The sequence below is a fragment of the Rhineura floridana genome, chromosome 7 (genome assembly GCF_030035675.1).
Source record: "Rhineura floridana isolate rRhiFlo1 chromosome 7, rRhiFlo1.hap2, whole genome shotgun sequence".
Classification (NCBI taxonomy): Eukaryota; Metazoa; Chordata; class Lepidosauria; order Squamata; family Rhineuridae; genus Rhineura; species Rhineura floridana.
In genome coordinates, this window is record NC_084486.1 from 5,461,060 (window position 1) to 5,485,070 (window position 24,011).

A 24,011-nucleotide genomic window follows, 5' to 3' on the forward strand; every position below is an offset into this window, starting at 1 on the left:
GACAAAATGCTGGAACAATAACAGCAAAGATAAGTACAGGAGGTGGAAGAAGAAAAGGTGTTGAACCAGAAGAGGAGACTGTTGTGGAGAGGAAAAAAACAAGTCGAGGAAACTCCATGGAAAAGGGTGACAGGAGCAGAAGAGCTAGAAGACACTCTGCATCAGTGAAACTACTTTCAGGTACTTGAGAATGAGACTGGTGGACAGTCTGCAGAGGAAGAATTACAGGAAACCCCACAGGAAAGCGAACGAGAAGCTCAGGCAAGCAGAGGCAATGAAAGCACACCCCACAACAAGAAGAGGAGGAGTAGGAGTGGGTGACTCCTTGCTGTGTGGGACTGAAACCCAAGAATGCCAAAAAGATCCATGGACGCCAGGTATGCTGTCTCCCTGGAGGACAGATTAGAGATGTGACTGAAGTGTGCCAACACTCATAAAGCCCACTGACATGTATCCCATTCTTCTCATCCATGTGGGAACAAATGATACTGCCAAGTGGAGTTACGAAGAAATCACATCAGACTTTGAAGCTCTGGGAAGGAAATGCAAGGACTGTGTGGCTCAGATAATTTTTTCATCCATCCTTCCAGTACTTAGAAGAGGAGTAGAAAGGAAAAGGAAAATACTCCAGGTGAAAAACTGGCTACAAAGGTGGTGCTGATGTGAGAGATTTGGATTCTGTGACCACAGGCTACACTTCCTGGAAGATGGAGTGCTGGCAAGTGATGGGTTGCAACTCATAAGGAGGGGGAAGAATGTGTTTGGCCACAGCATTGAGAACTTCATCAGGAGGGCTTTAAACTGAATCCCAAGGAGGAGAAAGCCGTGGACTTGGCGGTAACAACTAACAAAGGTTTGTGCACAGTAAGAAGAACTGAGGGAACGGCTCTAACGCGACCCAATAACTGACATCATAAAAATATAGGAAGGAAACCAGACCTAAAAATGTCTGTATACTAATGACCAGAGTCTATAACTTGTTCAAAAAGAACAGAAGGAATAGAGAGGGAGGCGTTGCACTTTAAGTTAAAAATACATACCCACACACAGAAATACAGGAAGATGAGCTTGATAGCCCCACTGAGAGCATCTAGATTAAATAGGGCATGGAATAAAAGGAACATGGCAGTTGGAGTCTACTACCAACCACCTAATCTAGGAGAAGACAAGAATAAAACTTTTGAAAAGCTAATTGCCAATGTTTCAAGGAGGCATTGTGTAGTAGTAATGGGGGACTTTGATTACCTCATTATCTGTTGGGAGACAAATTCTGCCAAACACAGCCCCTCCAAGAAATGCCTGACTTCTTGTTGCTGATAGCTTTCTCCTACAGAAAGTGGAGGAAGGAACTAGAGGATCTTTGACTTAATTCTAACCAATAGAGTTGACTTAGTGGATGCAGTGGCAGTTACAGGAACTCTGGGGGAAAAGTGATCATGTTATATTGTAGTTCTTGATTTTAAAAGGAAGCAAAAGCTGAGAGTAGCCATACATGTACCCTGGACTTCAGGAAATCCGATTTTAATAAACTCAGAACCAGAGCTTGGAAAAGTTACTTTTTTGAACTACAACTCTCATCAGCCCAATCCAGTGGCCATGCTGGCTGGGGCTGATGGGAGTTGTAGTTTAAAAAGTAACATTTCCAAGCTCTTCTCAGAACAATTATAAGTAAGGTCCCATGGCAAGCGACTCTAATGAGAAAAGGAGCAACATGGGTGGGAGTTTCTAAAAAAGGAAATGCTTAAGGCAAACTTGCAAACAATTCCAACAAGGAAAAAAGGTGAAAGGCAGCAGAAGAGGCCAATGTGGCTTCACAAAAAGCTTAGAGATTACCTGAAAACAAAAAAGGATGCATACAGGAAGTGGAAGGAAGGCCAGGACGCAAAGGAAGAGTAAAGACAAGTAGCATGGAATTGTAGGGATGGCGTCAGGAAGGCTAAAGCTGAGAATGAGCTGGGGTTAGAGAGGGATGCTAAAAGCAACAAAAAAGCTTTCTTCAGGTACATGTACATCCACAGTAAAAGACAGAGAAAAGTTACTCAGTGAGGATGACACATTGATAACAGATGACAAAGAAAAGACAGAAATGTTCAATTCCTACTTTGGCTCAGTCTTCTCCCAAAAGAGAGTCTTTGACCCTTCTTGCAAATGTGATGTTGAAGGGGCAGGATTGCAGCTTGAAACTGATAGACAAATGGTCAAGGAATACCTCATTACTTTGAACAAGTTCAGATCTGCAGGGCCTGATGAACTGCATCCTAGAGTAATGAAGGAACTAGCTGAAGAACTGTATGAACCACTGTCTATTATCTTTGCAAAATCATGGAGGATGGGTGAAGAGCCGGAGGACTGGAGGACGGCTAATGTTGTCTCTATCTCCTTAAAGGGCAAAAAGGAGGAAAGTGAGAACTACAGACCAATCAGTTTCACATCCTTGACAAAATTCTGGAGCAGATTATAAAGCAGTCAATCTGTAAGCACCTTGAAAACAATGCAGTGGTTACTATAAAACAATATGGATTTGTCAAGACAAATCCTGCCAAATTAATCTCATTTTATGATTGAGTAACCTCCCTGGTACACTGTAGGAATGCTGAGGACATAATATATTTTGACTTCAGCAAAGGTTTTCACAAAATGCCCCATGATATTCTGATTACTAAACTAGCTAAATGTGGGCTGGATGAAACAACTATCAAGTAGATCCACAGTTGGTTACAGAATCATGCTCAAAGAGTGCTTGTCAATGGTTCCTTCTCAAACAGGGTAGAAGCAAAGAACAGGGTACTGCAGGGCTTGGTTCTGGGCCCACAGCTCTTCAACATTTGTATTAGTAACTTGGATGACGAGGTGCAGGGAATGCTTATCAAATTTGCAGATGATACAAATTGGGAGGGATAGCTAATACCCTGGACAGAAACAAAATTCATAGTGATCTTGATAGGATGGAACATTGGACCAAAAACAACAGAATGAAATTTAATAGGGATAACTGCAGTTCTCCACCTAGGAAAAAGAAACCAAATGCAGAGTTATAAGATGGGGGATACTGGGCTCAGCAATACTACATACAAGGAGGAGCTTGGAATTGTTGTTGATAAGCTGAATATGAGCCAACAGTGTGATGTGGCTGCAAAAAAGGCTGCATTAACAGAAGTATAGTTTCCAAATCGTGTGAAGTACTGGTTCCCGTCTATTAGACCTCATCTTGAGTACAGCATCCAGTTCTGGACACTGCACTTTAAGAACAGATTAAGATGGTCTGCCCCCAGAGACTCCTGGAATCCACTGGATTCCTGAATGCCCTGGGGGAGTTCCCAGTAGATAGAGCAGGTGACCCTGTTGAAGCCCTTGTCACGCTGTGGAACAATGAGATGCTTTGGGCTCTTAACACGGTTGCTCTTGAGTGCCCTCTCCAGCACTGTGGAACCCGGTTTGCACCTTGGTACACCAGTGAACTAAGGGCAATGAAACAGGCTGGATAATGGCTAGAGCTCAAGTGGTGAAAGACATGCTGTGAGGCTGATCAGGTACGAGTAAAATGTCATAACTGTGCCTACTGTGTGGCTGTGAAGGCAGTGATGAAGGCCCAGTTCTCTGCCACCATAGCATCCTCAAGTAACTGTCCGATGGAGCTTTTCCATATTGTCAGGGGTCTGTTGGCATCAACTCCAGAAAATTGACGTTTAGACCCTTTGGAGGCCCACTGTGAATTATTTGCAAGGCACTTTGAGAGTAAAGTTGCTTGCCTCCATAGCTATCTTGCTGACCCATCCACATCTACTGTAGTCCCCAGTGAGGTGTCCAGTGCAACCTCTGTTGCAACATCTTGGGATCAGTTTCAGTTGATGTGGCTTGATGATGTGGACAAGGTGCTTGCAACAATGCAGCCAGCAAAGTGTCCTCTCGACCCTTCTCCCTCTTGACTTACTAAAGCTTGCCAAGGAGATATGACTGAGTGGATCCAGGGTGTGGTCTACATGTCGTTGTAGGATGGAGTGGTTCCAACCACCCTGAAAGAGGCAGTGATCCAACAGCTCCTGAAAAAGCCCACCCTGGACCCATTGGTTTGCAACAACTACTTTTTAGGGAAGGTGATCGAGAGAGTTGTGGCTCAGCAATTGCAAGTACTCTTGGATGACACAGATTAGCTTGACCGATTCCAATCTGGGTTCAGGCCTGGTTATGGGACTGAATTGGCCTTGGTCGTCTTGATGGATGACCTTTATTGGGAGGACAGGGGGAGTGCAACCCTATTTTTCTTAGTAGATCTCTCGGCAGCTTTTGATAGCATTGACCACGGTATCCTTATTGGGCTGACTTCATGAGATGGGTATTGGAGGCACTGTTTTGCAGTGGTTCCGATCCTAACTCCAGGGTCATTTTAAAGAATAGCATTGGGCGATTGTCTTTCGGCCCCTGGCAATTGTGCTGTGGGGTGCCGCAGGGTATCATCTTATCCCTGATGCTGTTTAACATCTATATGAAGTCCTTGGGAGTAGTCATTGGGAGATTCGGAGTAGTCATTGGCTGATGATACCCAGCTCTATTTCTCTGTAACATCTGAATCAGGAGAGGCCATGCAACCCCTGAACTGGTGCCTGGACTCTGTGATGGGCTGGATAAGGGCCAATAAACTGAATCCTATCAAGTCAGAGGTGCTGTGGGTTGGTGGTTCCCGAGTTCAGATAATTGGTCAATTGCCTGCTCTGGATGGGGTCGTACTCCCTCTGGAAGAGCAGGTCCGTAGTCTGGGGGTGCTCCTGGATCCATCTTGTTGCTAGAGGCCCAGGTGACTTCAGTGGCTAGGAGTGCCTTTTAGCAGCTTCAGCTGGTAAGACAGCTACAGCCATTTCTGGACCGGGATAGCCTGACTGATGTGGTCCATGCACTGGTAACCTCTAGGTTGGATTACTGTAATGCACTCTATGTGGGGCTGCCCTTGAGGTTGGTTTGGAAGCTGCAGCTAGTGAAAAATGTGGCAGCCCAACTGCTCATTGGTGCAGGGTTTCGCCAACATATCACCCCACTGCTGAAAAAATTGCATTGGCTGCCCATTAGCTGCCGGGTTAAGTTCAAAGTTCTGGTTTTGGCTATACAGCTTGAGACCAGGAAACCTGAAAGATCGTCTTATCCCTTATATACCCAGTCAATCACTGTGCTCTGCAGGTGAGGGCCTCCTGCAGATACCATCGTCTGTTCCACACTAGATAGGAAGCTGACCTTTAGTGTAGTGGCACCTACCCTTTGGAATTTCCTTCCTTTAAATATTAGACAGGCGCCATCTCTATTATTTTTTCAGCACCTATTGAAGACCTTCCTCTTTCAACAAACCTTTTAAGTAGAGACCTTATCCCAGTCTGCGTCTGTGTTGGAACTGCTTTTTAAGATGTTTTTAAAGCTTTTTTAAAAAATATATTTTTTAAGATGTGTTGTTCTAATATGTTTTTAAAGATGCTCTGCTCACGGCCGGAGTTCGATTCCAACGGAAGGAGGAAGTTGAATCTCCAGTAAAAGGGGTCGAGGTCCACTCAGCCTTCCATCCATCCGTGGTCGGTAAAATGAGTACCCATCATATGCTGGGGGGTAAAGAAAGGCAGGGGAAGGAACTGGCAATCCCACCCCATATATACAGTCTGCCTAGTAAACGACGCAATACGTCACCCTAAGAGTCGGAAATGACTCGCACTACCAGTGCGGGGACACCTTTACCTTTTAGAGTGTTTATTAGTGTTTTTGTTTCCTGCCCTGGGCTCCTACTCGGAGGATGGGCAGGATATAAATTGTATAAATATATAAATGATTAAAAAATGATGCAGACAAACTGGTTCAGAGGAGGGCAACAAAGATGATCATGGGACTGGAAACCAAGCTCTATGAGGAGAGACTGAAAGAACTGGGCATGTTTAGCCTGGAGAAGAGAAGACTGAAGGGAGATATGATAGCACTCTTCAAGTACATGAAAGGTTGTCACACAGAGGAGGGCCAGGATCTGTTCTCAATCATCCCAGAGTGCAGGACATGGAATAACGGGCTCAAGTTACAAGAAGTCAGATTTTGGGTGAACATCAGGAAAACCTTCCTCTTAGAGTGGTATGACAATGGAGCCAATTACCTAGGGAGGTAGTGCACTCTCCAACACTGGAGGCATTCAAGAGGCAGCTGGACAGCCAGCTGTCAGGTATGCTTTAACGTGGGTTCCTGCGTTGAGCAAAGGGTTGGACTTGATGATTGTATAGACCCCTTCCAACTCTATATTCCATGATTCTAAGACTCTTGGGGAGGTCCATCTCATACACAGTCTATCATTTCTGAGGGGTTCCTCAGTCAATGACTCAATTCCCCCTGAGTTATGCTCAGTACACTAAGCATCCTTTGACAGGGCAGTTAGGGAATGGAGGCTTGGAGCTCTCATGGCTAAGTGCAATATCCAATCAGCCTTCTGACTCATCTCAGTGCATCCACAGGATTATAACCTTCTTGGGTTTAAGTTTGGGCATAGCTGGTACACGCCCATGGATTGTTCCATTACCTGTGCAGCATTCGAGGCATTCAGCACCTTCTTGGAGTTGGCTGTCTGCCATGAATCTGAGTCACCAGGTAATCCATTATCTGGATGATTTCCTATTTGCAGGCACCAGTGAGTGCCCTGAAGCGCTGTCAGCGTTCCAGAGGGCAGCAGACTATTTTGGGTTTCCCTTGGCTCCAGAAAAGAGGGGCCAGCTAGTGTACTAACATACCTAGGTTATGTTAGACTCACAGCAGCCTCCTCCAGCCTTCTTCCAGACAAGTGGGCCAACCTGCAAAAGCTCTACAGGAGATGTTGAGTAAACCAAAGTCAGGGAGTTTCAAGTCCTACTTGGGCATTTAAACTGCACCTGCTGGGCATTTTACACTAGGCTTGCCTGCGCCACGACTGGGGTTCCTTCTTCTCACCACCACATCCGCATCACTAGTTCCATAAAGCAAGACTTCTTGGTCTGGGTCCACTTCTTCAAACAATTCAATGGAGTTTCTTTCTGGCAGGATAGCTTGGATGCGGAAACTGATTTGTAGGTCTAATCAGATGCTTCTTGGAGCCTTGGCTTTGGGGTTTACTTCAAAGGCCATTTGTGCACCAAGTGCTGGCCAGAGCAATGGGCTGCTGCAAGGAACTCTTCCTTATAGCTGTGTTCCTGTGGAAAGAGCACTTCAGGAACAAGAAGGTGTGATATTGGTGTGATAATCAGGCCATAGTTAGTTCTTAACAAGCAGTTGTATCGCTCAGAGTGGGTCATGATGATCTTGGTTTGGGAATTGGTCCTGTTGTGATTGGTCCTGCTCACATCTCATTTTCAGCATGCCATGTCCCAGGGCAGACAACAGTACAGATGCTTTGTTTTGCTTTCAGGAAAGAAGAATTGGGCACTCACATCCATGGCCAATGCCAAGCCAGAGGTATTTCTGAACGCCCTGTGAGAGACTGAGGTTCTACTGTACCTTCCACTTTCCATTCATACCTGGCAATGGAGGAGGCATTTGTTCAATTTGCCAAAGCACAGGGGTCCCAGAGGTCTTGGCTAGCTTCAGAAGTTATGGTTCTTAGACACTTATTTGATCTTAGGGACCAAGGATGAGCCCCCAAGACCATGGCATTCCACCTAGCTGCTATCTCATTTTTCTCAGAAGCACGGGGATTCCCACAGCCCTGCAACTCCTTCAGAGCTATTGAGGATTGGAGGAGGTGGGACCCATGAAAGACACCTAGGCACCCCATCATTTATGACATTCTTTCACTCTTAGTAGAACAGTTGCACACGGTGTGCTGATCCAGTTACAGGGCAGCCCTCTTCAGGGCAGCATTCACCTTAGCTTTCTTTGGGGCCCTGGGGGTGGATGAGTTCACAGTCCCAAAGGCGACATCTTGACCATATCTTTTCAAAGGGGTGATGTGGCTATGGCCAAAGCCAAGTTATCAGTCACCATTCGTAAGTCAAACTCAGACCAAACTACTAAGGGGAATTCATTCTCACTCAGTCCATCTGCAGCAAAGGGCCCATGCCCACTGCAAGACACCAAAGTTTATCTCCTCTTGAGGCCTCAGTGCTCAGGACAGTTCTTTATCCACTTTGATACATCTCCTCTCACTAGGCACCAGTTCACAGGGTTCCTTAGTACAGATGTACTAGAATTCCACCCAATTTGGATTTGGTACTGAATTTTCCATTAATTCACTTATTCTCTATAGTTGAGGGTTGGATTTTTATGTAGCAATTTTCCACAGTTATTTTTGAAAATGGATTTTTTTTAAAAAAAAGTGCCTCTAAAATATTGATATTTAGAACAATGATTTTATCTATATTTCCTTTCATTTATCTATATTTTCTTTGAAATTATTGCTATTTCTTTCAAAAATATCAATATTAATACCAATATTTTTTGTGAGGGGAAAATGGACTGGTAAAAGCAGCATCTAGCAGACAAAGAATGAACTCAAATCAATAGCACCTTGTAAGGTTGACAGAATGCTTTCAAATCAGCACTGTAACGGATCCCATCACTAGCCCTCAGGCTATGCCTTGCTGCAGTGGGTTTTCCCAAAAAGGTATTTGGCAAGCATTTCTTTAGAATTGGGGCTGTCAGCTTGGTAGTGCAATGGGGCCTTCCCACAACTCAGTTCTTGCTGGACATAACCCTAGCTTAGGAGGGGTGTTGCTTCATCCAGCTCTCTCTCTCACACACACACTGGTTGGTCAGTGGGGCCACAGGTGTTTTCGACTTGTGCCTCATCTCAGTCTAACTCTGGCCAGCTCCCAAGGGTGATTCCCAATTTCTTGTTGGATGACTCAGCATTCCATCAACATGGGCCACCATAATGCAGTGGATCCTTGCCCTTCTGCCATACCAACCCTCAGCGGCGTCACTAGCAGGAGTGTGGGAGTGTAGACATTCTTATTTTTCTGTCACAACTTGAGCAGAAATGGCATTGGGGAGGATCAAACATAAGGATGGCTCCCATAGGAGGTCTAGTGGGGTATTTGCTGGCCATGCCTCTTGCTCAGAAGGGGCACTGCCTGATCCAGCTCACAACCCCTCCATTGGTTGGTCAGCATGACCACAGGCACCTTGGGCTTGTGCCCAACCTGGGTCTAATGCTAGCCAACTTCCAAGGGTGATTCCTCAGATCCTTGCCCTGCTGCCATGCCAACCCTGCTTACATGCTTTAATCACTAAAGTTGTGGCCTGTTTTTACCTGCAAACCATTGTTGGCTGTTTATTCCTGTTGCTAAAGAGGGACTTTGTATGTGCCTGCTTCACAAGTTGTCTTTTCTGAAAGGCCAAGGGCTTTGATTTAAGTCTGGAAAATCATTAGTGCTGGATCAGTGTAATGAGTGCTGACTGTCTTGTCTTTACCACCATCCTGGCGGCCTTATTTTAATCAGTTGAAGTTTCTGAATTTATGTTAAAGGCAGCAGAGAGCACAAGTGCATGAGTGACTAAATCCAACTTCTCCAGGTAGGGTTGTGGTTAGCAAACCAGCCAAAGCTGATAAAAGGCACCACTGGCATCATCTAAACATCCAGGGATGACACTGGGTCACAGAGAATCCCCAAACTGTGCATTTGATTCTTTGGGGGAAGTGCAACCCCATCCAAGGTAGGTTGCATACCTCATCCAGATTAGCAGAACTTTCAGTTAACAGCACTTCCATCTTGTCTGGTTTCAATTCAAATTTGTTTGCCCTCATTAATATCAGAACTGCCTCCAGACATTGGTCTAGGGTTTCCACTGTCTCACTGGAATTAGCTGATGGAAATGAGAGGTAAAGTTGAATGTCAGCCACATATTTATTTATTTATTATTTATAAATATAGTTATATAGCACTATTTCATTTTTTAAAAAATCAAAGTGGTTTACAACAAATAAAAAAATACAGTAAAAACCATTAAAATACAGTAAAAACAACGGTTAGATATATTGGTGTCACTTCAGCCCAAACCTCCAGATGATATCTGACAGCAGTTTCATGTAGATGTTAAAGAACATGGAGAACAAGACAGAACCCTGTAGCACCCATAAACCAAAGGCCATGAGATGGAACAATAGTTCCCCAGGACCACCTTCTGGGACCACCCTCCAAAAAGGACTGGAGACACACCATCATAATACAGTACCTCCAAACCCCATTCTGAATGGTGGCCCACAGAACACCATGGATGAAAGCTGCTGAAAGACCTAGGAAAATCAACAGGGTCACATTCCTCCTCTCATCTTCTGGCACAGTCATTCATCATAATGACTGAGACAGTTTCAGTCCCAAAATCAGTCCAGAGACAAGACTAAATGAATCAAAATAATTTAGAACTACCTGGAACTGAGATTCCACTACCAACTCCAATACCTACAAATGGGAAGTTCTATACTGGATGGCAGTTGTTCAGATCCACTAGATCTAGAATCTTACAGATGGAAGTGATATCAAAGACCATCTAGTCCAACCTCAGCCAATGTTGGAAATTCACCACTACAGCATCCCTGATCTGCCACCTCAAACGAAAGAGAGCACACCTTCACAGGCAGTCTCATACCAACCAGGAAATACTTCCTAATGTTTCGTCTAAATCATTTGTCTTATAATTTAAACAATTTTGGACCTTACTCTCTAGAGCAGCCTTTCCCAACCAGTGTGCCTTCAGATGTTGTTGGACCACAATTCCCATCTTTCTTGACCATTGGCAATGCTGGCTGAGGCTGATGGGAGTTGTGGTCCAACAATATCTGGAGGCACACTGGTTGGGAAAGGCTGCTCTAGAGCAACAAAAAACAAATTTGCTCCATCATCTATATGTTGAAGATGGCTATGATATTGTCTCTTAATAATCTCTTCTCCAGGCTAAACATACTAAACTCCTTCTACCTTTCCTCATAGGACTTGGTCTCCAAATCCCTCACATGACTTACGTCCTCCTCTGGACACATTTCAGTTCAGTGATATCCTTCCCAAACTCCAGTGCCCAGAATTGGACACAGTATTCCAGGTGAAGTCTGAGCACAGCAGAGTACACCACTGTACCATTTGCTTGCAATCTGGACACTACATTTCAGCTGATATATGCAACCTAAAATTGCATTAGACTTTTTTGCTGCCAGATTGCACATTGAGCTTGTGGTCTACTAAAACTCCAAAATCTTTTTCATATGTTTTGTTCTCAAGCTCGGTGTCTCACATTCTGCATTTCTGCACCTGATTCCTTTTATTTATTTATTAGATTTATACCCCGCCCTTTCTCCCAGTACGAGCCCAGGGTGGCACTCTTCCTACCAAATACATTTATCTCTGATAGAATTCATTTTTTAAAGTTTTGGCCCATTTCTCCATCCTGCCAAGATCAGATTGAATCCTATTTCTGTCTAAGGCATTTGGTATCCAACCCAGTTTGATGTCATCTGCAAATTTGATGAGCAGCCCCTCCAAATCATTTATAAAGATGTTGAACAACACTGGGCCCCAGGACAGAACACATGGTGGCACCCTTTTTACTTCTCTTCAGGTTGACAAGGAACCACTGATACTCTTTCAGCTACAAAGTCACCTAATAGTGTCTAGCCCATGTTTTCCAGTTTGCTAACAAGAACTTCACAGGGGACCTTGCTGAAAACATGCAAGGGAAGATTTATCCAGAAGAGGTTATACCCCTGCCTTATAGAGGAGACCATACTTTCTTTCAGAGGCACATTCGCCACCTCAGAGATCCACATGCATAAGCAAGCTATCCCAGCTTTAATTAGTCAGGAAGAGCATGAGTCAAGAGCACACATTACAGACCTCAAACCTCCAAGTAGTCAGGATGGAGAAGCTGAAACATATCTACATGATGACCATGCAGTATTTTGCAGGCAGAGTCATGTTGATACATCCAAGGTGATGCCAGACTATGTAGCCAAGTTCAAATGATTGCAGACTCTGCCTGCAAAATACTGCATGGTCATAATGCAGACCAAGTGGATAGTCTGCAGTGGGATTTGCATTCACCTAGAAACACCTACCTTTTCCAGTTCCTCCCATGATGGAGTATTCAGTGTTGGGACCCAGAACAGTAGCCAATGCCGGAAGAAACAAACAGCTGCAACACATGAGAAAGATAATATTGGATATATCCAAAATAGATAAAATTAGATAAATAGATAACAATAAAACCCTGCTCATCAGAAAGCAAAATAGGTCTCTCACAGTCAGCATTGGACTTGCTCTAGACTCTTCACTACCTAATCCCTATTGTTTGTTTATTTTACTTCCAATATTTTATATGACACCTTTCAGGAAGAGGGAAATATTTTTTGGAAATGCATGAGTAGGGTTCAGCACAGCACTACATTATATGGAGTAATTCTTACTTCTAGGTGTTTTTTAAAACCCACAGACATATCCATACATGAGGTTAAAATAACTCTGCACTATTATAGAGGTTTCAGCCTCCCTTCCCCCAAGCTTTTCTTGTTCATCTAATTAAAAACTATGGGAACTCTGCCAGTGCAATATATATACAAAGCTGCCATGCTGCTAGCACTAAATAAGCATCTTGGAGAAGGAGGAGGAGCACCAGCACCGACTAGCAAAAAATTAGCTTCCTTTCTGTTCTTCTCTATGATGATTTCTACGCAAACTCAAAAGGCTGAATAATCTTATAGCAAAAGAAGCTGGGCCAAAGATGCTGATCCTGATTCAGGAGGTGCACGCACTGATGGTTCTCATACGTGTATGCAGGCCCTGGATTTAAAAGGATTTCCCCAATCATTTCCATGTCAGGGGCACTTTTTTGGGCAATGCTATAATCAACATAAGAAATGGAGAAACCTTCGCCCATGGAATTGCCTTGGATCAGACCATTACCTGTTCTATTTCCCTAAATAGGCAATTTGTCAGTAAGCTGGCAAAGTAATAGATATGTGAAAGAGGGAAACACAACATTGCAGTGAAATTATGTGCCATTCTTGTGAATTGAACAGGAAATATATGGGGCTGAAGGCAGAGGATGTGAGTGCCAAGCTGGGGTCATAAGGAGAAGCAGAAGCAAATGTAGTACCCATATCCTTCCAGGGACATGTCAAATTCCACAAAGGAAGGTGTCAGGCAGGCACAGTGTGAACTGAGGCTGCGTGGAGTTGTCATAGAAATCAGGCTCATGGCTGCCTGGAGAGCCATTGCAGAGCTGTTGGATATCCAGGATGTGTCTGAGACCGAGGAAGCATGATGAAGATTTGCAGAATCGTTCATTATAGATACTTCTGAACCTATAACAGCAAATACATAGTGTCATCCGCTCTGTTGTGGATCTCAAGTTCTGCCCTCAAGTGAGAATTCTGAGAGGTGCAATTGGAGGAAAAAGATGCTGGACTACGACCTGGGAGACCAGGGTTTGAATCCCCACACAGCCATGAAGCTCACTGGGTGACCTTGGGCCAGTCACTGTCTCTCAGCCTCAGAGGGAGGCAATGGTAAACCACCTCTGAATACCGCTTACAATGAAAACCCTGTTCATAGGGTTGCCAAAAGTCAGGATCGACTTGAAGGCAGTCCCATAGGAACACAGCAAAAACAATTGTGAGATAGGACCATGATCTGAGGGCTAAATAGTATAACTTCAACCACTAGAAAATGTGACAAAATTGAAAATGAATGGTCCACTGTGCTTTAAAATAAAAGACAGTAAAATGTCTAACCCAGACACGGTTACACATTTGCTAATTGTTATTCCAGCTTTAAAAGCAATGTAATCTAGGTTCTGTTACGTTATGTAGGACTTAATAACATGAAACATATGATGGACAAGAAGATCCATCTATTCCAGTATCACATTGCCTACTATTTCTTTAGGGCAACTACTCCAATGAACTGTTGCCATCATCCAAAGAGAAAACAGTACTGTAGTCAAAGAACAGTCAGATAACCCAACCGAAAGACACCAGGTGGACTTCTATTACCTTCACAGAACGTTCAGTACCCGGCAGCTCTCACCTTCATTCCAAGATGCTTGATATGAACCACTTATGTGACTCAGAGAAGTTGTGGATACCCTTCTACTAAGTCCAGATGCTACAGGTAGCAATGTTGTTCTGAGGCAAAGAAACTGTCTGAAAAATGCAAGCCAAAGGAAGATTTTGCTCACAAAAAGAAAAAAAGAAAACAACAGTCACAGGAACTTTTGTGTGATGCAGCCTAACCCAGCTTATGCTTTAAGCTGGATCCTGCATTGAGTGGGGGTTGTCAACAATAATATCACCACCATCATCAGAATTTATTACCCACCCTTCACCCAGAGGTCCCAGGGAGGGTTACAACAATTTTCAAACACATAATTAAAACAGTTAAAAACAATCTAAACAACATCACAGAAAACAGGGTGGGTCCTAAAAATATACATCTCAGGTGTTGAAGGCCAAAGTAAAGAGGTACATCTTCAGCATTTGCCAAAAGCTATATAATGAAGTTGCCAAACATACCTCGGTGGGGAGGAAGGTCCACAACTTAGGGGCTGCCACAGAGAATGCCCTCTCCCGCCCACCGACCCCCCCCAAGCTTCTGAGAGTGTCAGAACTACCAAAAGGGCTCGCTCTGCTGATCTCAAAACCTGAGAGGGTCTGCAGAAAAGGAGATGGTTTTTCAAATATTTGGGACCTAAGTCATTTAGGGCTTTAAACATCTTGAACTGGGCCTACAAATAAACTGGCAACCACTGCAGCTGTTTTAAAACAGGAGTTTTATGAGGCCTAAAAGGAACTCCTGCCAGTAATCTGGTTGCTGCATTTTGGACCAGCTGAAGTTTCCGAGTCACCTTCAAGGGCAGCCCCACGTACAGTGCATTGCAATAATCCAGTCTGGAAGTTATCAGAGCATGGAGCACTGTGGCCAAGTCTTCTCTGTCCAAAAGGAGCTGAAGCTGGCAAACCAACCAGAGCTGGATAAAGGCACTCCTAGCCACTGAAGTCATCTGAACCTCCAGTGACAGTGTTGGATTAAGGAGTACCCCAGACTGTGGACTGCCTCCTTCAACCACATCCAGAGCAAACTATCTTCCCATCTCCTGGACATAAGAACTATGGACACATAACACCTCTGTCTTTTCAGGATTCAGCCTCAATTTATTCACCCACATTCAGTGCATCACTGCCTCCAAGCAGCAGTTCAACACCTCAGCTGTCTTTCCTGATTCAGATGGAATAGAGAGGTAGAGTTGGGCATCATCTACATATTGATGGCACCTCACTCCAAATCTGATGACAACTCTCAGTGGCTTCATAGAGATGTTAAATAGCATGGGAGATAAGATGGAACCCTGTGGAACACCATAGGATAATTCCTATGGTGCTGAACAATAGCTTCCCATAACTACATTTTGGAAGTGGCTTTGGAGGTACGAGTGGAACCACTGAAGCACAGAGCCCCCACCCTCACCTCCTTGAGAAGTTCCAGAAGGATATTGTGGTCAACTGTATCAAAAGCCGCTGAGACATCAAGGAGAATGAGCAGTGTCACATTCCTGCTCTCTTACCTAACAGATGTCATCAACCAAGGTGACCAAGGCAGTTTCAGTGCCATGGCCAAGCCTGAAGCCAGACTGGAATGGATCCAAGTAATCAGTTTTCTCCAAGTATGCTTGAAGCTGGACCATCACCACCTTCTCAAGCACCTTGCCCAGAAACGGAATATTTGCCACTGGGCGATAACTGTTTAACATTTATTTATTTTATTTATTTAAGCTCTCTGGGCAGTTTACAACCATTAAAAACATTAAAAACAAGTATACAAATCTAAAACCATACCAAATTAAAACCCATAAAAACTGATAGGCAAGTTAAAAACATGCTATTCAAATGCTGTTAAAAATGCCTGGGAGAAGAGGAAAGTCTTGACCTGGTGCCGAAAAGATGTGTTGGCGCCAGGCGCACCTCGTCAAAAAAAACCATTCCATTATTTGGGGGCCACCACTGAGAAGGCCCTCTCCCTTGTTGCCACACTCCCAGCTTCCCTCGGGGTAGACACCTGGAGAAGGACCTTTGATGTTGAGTGTAGTATATGGGTGGGTTCATGTCGGGAGAGGAGTTCCATTAGGTATTGTGGTCCCAAGCCATGTAAGGCTTTATAGGTTAAAACCAGCACCTTGAATCGGGCTCGGAAACATACAGGCTGCCAATGCAGGAGGGCCAGAATTGGTTTTATAAGTTCGGACCGTCTGGTCCCTGTTACCAATCTGGCCACTGCATTTTGCACAAGCTACAGTTTCCGAACTGTCTTCAAAAGCAGCCCCACGTAGAGCGCATTGCAGTAATCTAACTTGGAGGTTAACGGAGCATGGACAACTGAAGCCAGGTTATTCCTGTCCAGATAGGGGTGTAGCTGGGCCACCAACTGGAGTTGGCAGAAGGCACTCCGTGCTACTGAGGCAACCTGAACCTCAAGTGACAGAGATGGTTCTAGGAGAACCCCCAAGCTATGAACCTGCTCTTTCAGGGGGAGTGCGACCCCATCCAGGACAGGTTGGACATCCACCATCTGGTCAGATGAACCACTCACTAACAGCATCTCAGTCTTGTCTGGATTGATCCTCAGTTTATTAGCCCTCATCCAGTCCATTGTTGCAGCCAGGCACCAGTTTAGCACATTGACAGCCTCACCTGAAAAGGATGAGATGGAGAAACAGAACTGCATGTCATCAGTGTACTGATGGCAATGCACTCCAAAGCTCCTTTTCATGTAGATGTTGAACAGTATGGGGGACAAAACTGATCCCTGTGGAACCCCATACTGGAGAATCCACAGGGCAGAGCAATGTTCCCCAAGCACAACCTTCTGCAGCTGACCCGCCAAGTAGGAGTGGAACCACTGCCATGCAGTCCCTCCTGTTCTCAGCTCAGCCAGTCGTCCCAGAAGGATACCATGGTTGGTGGTATCAAAAGCCGCTGAGAGATCAAGGAGAATCAACAGAGCCACACTCCCCGTCTCTCTCCCGACAAAGGTCATCATACAGGGTGACCAAGGCTGTTTCCGTGCCAAAACCAGGCCTGAAAACTGACTGAAATGCATTCAGATAATCAGTCTCATCCAAGAGTGTCTGAAGCTGCCCTGCAACCACTCGTTCCAGGACCTTGCCCAGGAATGGAACATTTGCCACTGGCTTATAGTTATGAATATTTTCTGGGTCCAGGGAAGGTCTCTTCGGAGTAGTCTCATTACCACCTCTTTCAGGCAGCCAGGGACCACTTCATCTCACAGAGAGGCATTAATCACTTCCCTGGCCCAGCCGGCTGTTCCATCCCTGCTAGCTTTTATTAGCCAAGAAGGGCAAGGATCCAGCACAGAAGTGGTTGCACAAACCTGTCCAAGCACCTTGTCAACGTCCTCAAGCTGTACCAACTGAAACTCATCCAAGAAATCGGGACAAGGCTGTGCTCTGGATGCCTCACTTGATTCACCTACTATAACACTGGAGTCTAAGTGCCGGCAGATACTAAAGATTTTATCCTGGAAGTGCCTAGCAAATTCATTACAGCGGGCCTCAGATGGTTCTACCATATCCTTGGGGCCAGAGTGTAATAGCCCCCAGACAATTCTGAAGAGCTCTGCTGGGTGGGAGAGTGATGATTTGATAGTAGCAGCAAAGTATTGAGTTTTTTGTTGCCCTCACTGCCCCTAAATACAGCTTACCATAGGCACTTAACAGTGTGTAATTGCATCCACCAGGAGTTCGTCTCCATCTGCTCTCAAGCCATCTCCTATAGTTTCATCGCTCTCAGCTCTGGGGTATACCATGGAGCCGTACGAGCTCTACATAGGAGGGGGCACTCAGGAGTAATCATGTCAACCACCCGAGTCATTTCTGTATTCCACAGTTCAACCAGAGTTTTGACAAGAGCACCAGCCAAATCAGCTGGAAAACTCCCTAGAGCCCTTTGGAAACCATTCGGATCCATTAGTCTCTGGGGGCGGACCAACTTAATAGGTCCCCCGCCCTTGCAGATGGGAAAAGCTGCTGTAAGTCTAAACTTCAGCAAGCAGTGATCTTTCCATGACAAAGGGACTGATGTAAGGCCACCCACTTTCAGATCACCATCTCCATGTCCAGTGGCAAAAAACAAGTCTAGAGTATGCCCTGCTACATGTGTTGGGCCAATGCAATATTGAGACAGTCCCATGGCTGTCATGGAGATCATGAAATCCTGAGCTGCCCCGGATAAGGCAGCCTCGGCATGGATGCTGACATTCCCCAGAACCAACAGCCTGGGGGATCTCAACAATACACCCGAGACCACCTCCGTCAACTCAGCTAGGGAGTCTGTTGGGCAGCGGGGTGGGTAGTACACCAACAGAATCCCCAGTCTGTCCTGCTGACTGAACACAAGGTGTAAACACTCCAGACCAGTAGTCACATGAACAGGGTGCTTGCAGAGGGGGATGGAGCTCCTATAGCCCACAACAACTCCCCACAGCAACAGTTGAAGCATTTAAGTTTAATTTTATTTAATACACAAATCATTAATTTTTAAACTGTTTTGTCCCCAGTTAGAATGTATTTAATAGTCTCAATGCATGGAAATAACACTATAAATAGTGTGTCCTCTTTAGTAAAGAAATTCTGAATAGCGGCCAGTGTCATATCAAGGAATGGCGATATTAGCCATGCCCCAGCACTAGGTAATGTTTTGATGCTGTCTTGAGGGATGTTGGAACCAATCACGAGAGAGTGTTTGATAACCTGGGTGTATTGGTGGAGGCTGCATTCTTCCAACAGATGAGTGCTGTGTGCAAATGGGTGACGCAGACAGTCAGTTATTCACTGTTTTTTTTCAGGAATGGGACACACTTGCTACCCATTGTTTCTGTGATGTTTACTTTTCTATAACTATGTATGTATATTAATAAAGCATACTAAGAATTCAATGTGTACTCTAAGTGCAATAAAAAGGCATGATAAAAACGATCAGTAATAACAATTGAAAATACCTTTTATGCATTACTCATATTTTAAGGGAAGAATATGAAGCATTGGCATATACCTAATCTGAGGGGGACGCTGGGCACAAAAAGATTTTGCAAAGGGGCGTTGGGTCAAAAAAGGTTGGGTAATGCTGCACTAAAGGATTGATTTCTTACAAGGGCAGAAGAAACCGTGGCACCTGTAACATGGAAAGCACTCCTTGAACTTGGCCTAGTAGCAAATCAGCAACCAGTGCAGATTTCAGAGCAGACTAATTAAGTGCTAACAGAGTCTCACTCATGTCAGTACAGAATGCTGTGGTTACAATGCTTTGATTTGGATTCCTTCATTGAGCAGGGGTTTGGACTGGATAATAATAATAATAATAATAATAATAATAATAATAATAATAATAAACTTTATTTCTACCCCGCCCTTTTTCCAATAGGACTCAGAGCGGCTTACAACTAAAAACAACACCATTAAAACATACAGAGTATATTATTAAAAAAGAATTAAACTATGAGAAAAATTAAAACCATAAAATATAGGTTAAAAACAGCGGACAATTTAAAATAATAAAATCATATAATGTAATCACCAAACCTATGACACTTAATCCTGGTCGTTCTCTATCCCAAATGCCCGTTGAAATAAAACAGTCTTTACTTGTTGCCGGAAAGATGGCAAGGAGGGAGCTGATCGCACCTCACTCGGAAGGGAGTTCCACAGCCTAGGGGCGGCCACCGAAAAGGCCCTATCTCGTGTCCGCGTCATATGTGCTTGCGAAGGTGTGGGGAACACAAGAAGGGCCTCACCTGAAGATCTCAAATCCCAGACAGGTTCATGTAGGGAGATACGATCTGTCAAATAGTCTGGACCTGAGCCGTATAGGGCTTTGTAGGTCAAAACCAGCACTTTGAATTGTGACCGGAAACAAATTGGCAGCCAGTGGAGCTGTTGTAATTTATTTATTTATTTATTTTATTTTATTAAGCTTATATACCGCCCGACTAGCAACAGCTCTCTGGGCGGTGAACATTAAAAATACAATAAAAATAACACAAAACTGTACACAAAACTGTACAGTCTAAAATCAAAATATAATAATTTAGAATTAACAGGAATTAAAATGCCTCAGAGAAGAGAAAGGTTTTAACCTGGCGCCGAAAAGATGATAGTGTCGGCGCCAGGCGCACCTCCTCGGGGAGACCATTCCATAGTTTGGGGGCCACCACTGAGAAGGCCCTAGATCTTGTCACCACTCTCTGGGCTTCCCTATGAGTCGGAAGCCGGAGGAGGGCCTTCGTAGTAGACCGTAGTGTACGGGCCGGTTCATATCGGGAGAGGCGTTCCGACAGATATCGTGGTCCCGCGCCATATAAGGCTTTATAGGTAAGTACCAACACTTTGAATCTGGCCCAGAAGCATATTGGAAGCCAGTGCAAACGGGCTAGCACAGGTGTTATATGCTCAGACCGCTTAGTTCTTGTTAGCAGTCTGGCCGCCGCATTTTGCACTAGCTGTAGCTTCCGAATCGTCTTCAAAGGTAGCCCTACGTAAAGCGCATTGCAGTAGTCCAGACGCGAGGTTACCATAGCATGTACCACTGATGAGAGGTCCTCCTTACTCAGATAGGGACGTAGCTGGGCTACCAACCGAAGTTGGTAGACTGCATTCCGGGCCACCGAGGCTACATGAGCCTCAAGTGTGAGGGAAGAGTCTAAGATGACTCCCAGACTACGCACCTGTTCCTTTAGGGGGAGTGTAACCCCATCCAGGACAGGGTATATATCCACCATCCGATCAGAGAAACCATCCACCAACAGCATCTCAGTCTTGTCAGGATTGAGTCTCAGTTTGTTAGTTCTCATCCAGTCCATTGTCGCAGCCAGGCAACGGTTCAGCACGTCGACTGCCTCACCTGAAGATGTAAAGGAGAAGTAGAGCTGTGTGTCATCAGCATACTGATGACAACGCACTCCAAAACTCCTGATGACCGCCCCCAGCGGCTTCATATAATATAAACAAATTGGCAGCCAGTGGAGCTGTTGTAACAGGGGAGTTGTATGGTCCCTGTAACCAGCCCCGGTTAGCACTCTGGCTGCAGCTCTTTGTACCAATTTAAGTTTCTGAACAGTCTTCAAAGGCAGCCCCACGTAGAGCGTGTTACAGTAGTCTAAGCGGGATGTAACCAAGGCATGCATCACCCTAGTCAGATCAGGTAGCTCCAGGAACGGGCGCAGCTGGTGCACCAGTTTTAATTGGGCAAATGCGCTCCTGGATACAGCAGCAATCTGGGCCTCCAAATTCAAAGCTGAGTCCAGGAGTAAACCCAAACTGCGAACCTGAGACTTCAGGGGGAGTGCGACCCCATCCAGCACCAGTTGAATCCCTATTCACTGATCTGCCCTCCAACTGACCAGGAGTACCTCTGTTTTGTCAGGATTTAATCTCAACTTGTTTGCCCTCATCCAGTCCATCACTGATGCCAGACACTGGTTTAGGGCCTGTATGGCTTCCTTGGCTTCAGGTGGAAAAGAGAAATAGAGTTGTGTGTCATCAGCATACTAATGGCACCGAACCCCAAAACCCCGGACAACCTCTCCCAGCGGTTTCATGTAGATGTTGAATAACATGGGGGACAAAACGGAACCCTGAGGGACCCCATAGGTCAATGGCCAAGGGGTCGAGCAGGAGTCCCCCAGTACCACCTTCTGGGTTCGGTCCTCCAGGAAGGACTGGAGCCACTGTAACACAGTGCCCCCAAGTCCCATCTCAGCAAGGCGGCCCAGAAGGATACCATGATCGATGGTATCGAAAGCCGCTGAGAGGTCCAGTAGAACCAGCAGAGACACACTCCCCGTCCAGTTCTCTGCATAGGTCATCCACCAAGGCGACCAAAGCCGTCTCTGTCCCATAGCCAGGCCTGAAACCAGATTGAAATGGATCCAGATAATCCGTATCATCCAGGAATCTCTGGAGTTAGGCGACCACCACACGCTCTATTATCTTGCTTAAAAATTGAATATTGGAGACTGGCCGGTAGTTACCTAGTAAAGAGGGATCCAGGGAGGGCTTTTTCAGCAGTGGTCTTATAACTGCCTCCTTTAAGCATGATGGAATTCTGCCTTGTTGTAGAGAGGCATTAACTATTCCCCTGACCCAATCGACCAGTCCCCCTCTGGTACTTCTAATAAGCCAGGAAGGGCAAGGGTCCAGTACACACGTGGTGGCACGCGCCGCTCCAAGGATCTTGTCCACATCCTCGGGTAGAACAAGTTGAAAAGAATCCATTTTAATTGGACAAACAGGCGCCAAAGTTACATCCTCAGAGACTGTATCAATTTTAGCATCCAAGTCACAGCGAATCTGAGCGACTTTGTCCGCAAAGTGCCATGCAAATTCTTGACAGCAGTCTGTTGAGTGGTCAGAATTACCCTCACAGGGGCTGGAACTTAAAAGCCCCCTAACCACTCAAAACAGTTCCGCTGGACGGCTCCCAGCAGACGAAATGGAGGCCAAGAAGAAAGATTTCTTCTTAGCCCGTACTGCCTCGGAGTAGGCCTTCAAATAGGCCCTAGCCCGAGATCGATCAGCTTCGCTCCGAGTCTTCCGCCAATGTTGCTCTAGTCCCCGTCTGACATGCTTCATCACCACCAGCTCCTTGGAAAACCATGGAGCCGGTTTGGCTCCACTCCGAAAGAGGGAACGCTCGGGAGCGATCGTGTCCGTTTCTCTATTCCAGAGATCAACCAGGGCTTTGACAGGATCACCTGCCAAGGTGACAGGAAAATCTCCAAGAGCCATCAGGAAACCATCCGGATCCATCAGCCTCTTGGGACGGACCATTCTAATCGGTCCCCCACCCCTGCAGAGGCTCTGAGTCCCAGTGAGTCTAAACCTGACCAGGTAGTGATCTGTCCATGACAACGGAACCACCGCAAGTTCTTCCACACCAAGATCACCGTCATCCCGACCAACACAGAAAACAAGGTTGAGGGTGTGACCAGCAACATGAGTGGGGCCAGATACTACTTGGGACAGACCCATGGTTGTCATGGAGGCCATGAAGTCCTGAGCCACTCCCAACAGAGCAGTCTCAGCATGGATGTTGAAGTCACCCAATACCACAAGCCGAGGGGACTCCAACACCAACCCCGAGACTACCCCGGCTAGCTCAGGTAGGGAGACTGTGGAGCAGCGGGGTGGGTGGTACACCAATAGAATCCCTATTCTGTCCTGGCCACCTAACTTCAAGTACACACATTTGAACCCTGAGAACTGTGGGAGAGGGCACCTGGTCAGGGGGATAGTATCACGATAGACCACTGCGACCCCACCTCCCCGTCCCCCAGGTCTCGGCTGCTGTTGTACTGAAAAACCAGGTGGACAAAGCTGGGAGAGATTAACCCCCCCAGGTTCATCCAACCAGGTTTCCATAATAGAGGCCAGGTCAGCATGTACATCGAGGACCAAACCTGAATGAGCATCGATTTTCCATTCACCGACCTGGCATTCACCAGCAGCAGTTTTAACCCAGGGGCACTGTCACCGAGGCCATCCAGGTTGTTTGAGTGGGAAGACAGCTTGGGGGTTATCAACAGTCGGTTACACTCTACCCTCCCGTGATAGCATGGCTGTCTCCCTACGTCTCCCTCTGCCTTCAACAACATTAATGGCAGCCCCTTGGATTCCCTCCTTCACCCCATGGATCCCCTCCTTTGCCCACTTATCCACAAACTTAAATGACCGTTTTAAACCAGGGGAGTGTGTCAGAGGCAGTCAGGGAGAAGGAAAGGTATGTGTCAGCCTACAAACATTAGGGGGAGAACACTTCAGAGGAGCTAGCGAAATTAACGGAACCGGTCCTCGACAACTAGCTGATGACCCCTGTTCTGTATTCTCCAAGTCAGACCAAGATGAGTCGAAACTGGTGTTCAAAGATGCGCTATGAGAACAGACACTAGACAGGGTAGGGGTGGAATGAGCAGTCTCAATATAGTTCTCAGATGAAAAAGGATTAGTCAAGTTCGTAAGGGTAGTTTTCAAGGATG

The 24,011-nt window shown here is 45.6% G+C and overlaps 1 protein-coding gene across 4 annotated transcripts in view; it reads right to left on the reverse strand.

Annotated features, from left to right (window-relative positions):
- WDFY4 (WDFY family member 4) overlaps positions 1-24,011 on the reverse strand; it is a 463,201-nt gene that overhangs the window by 316,408 nt on the left and 122,782 nt on the right. For all 4 annotated transcript variants that reach the window (XM_061634768.1, XM_061634767.1, XM_061634766.1 and 1 more), the window contains 3 exons: positions 13,998-14,113; positions 13,066-13,273; positions 12,029-12,105 (listed from right to left, as the gene is read on the reverse strand). In XM_061634768.1, the coding sequence (XP_061490752.1) occupies positions 12,029-12,105; positions 13,066-13,273; positions 13,998-14,113 (401 nt within the window). The remainder of the gene's footprint in view (positions 1-12,028; positions 12,106-13,065; positions 13,274-13,997; positions 14,114-24,011) is intronic.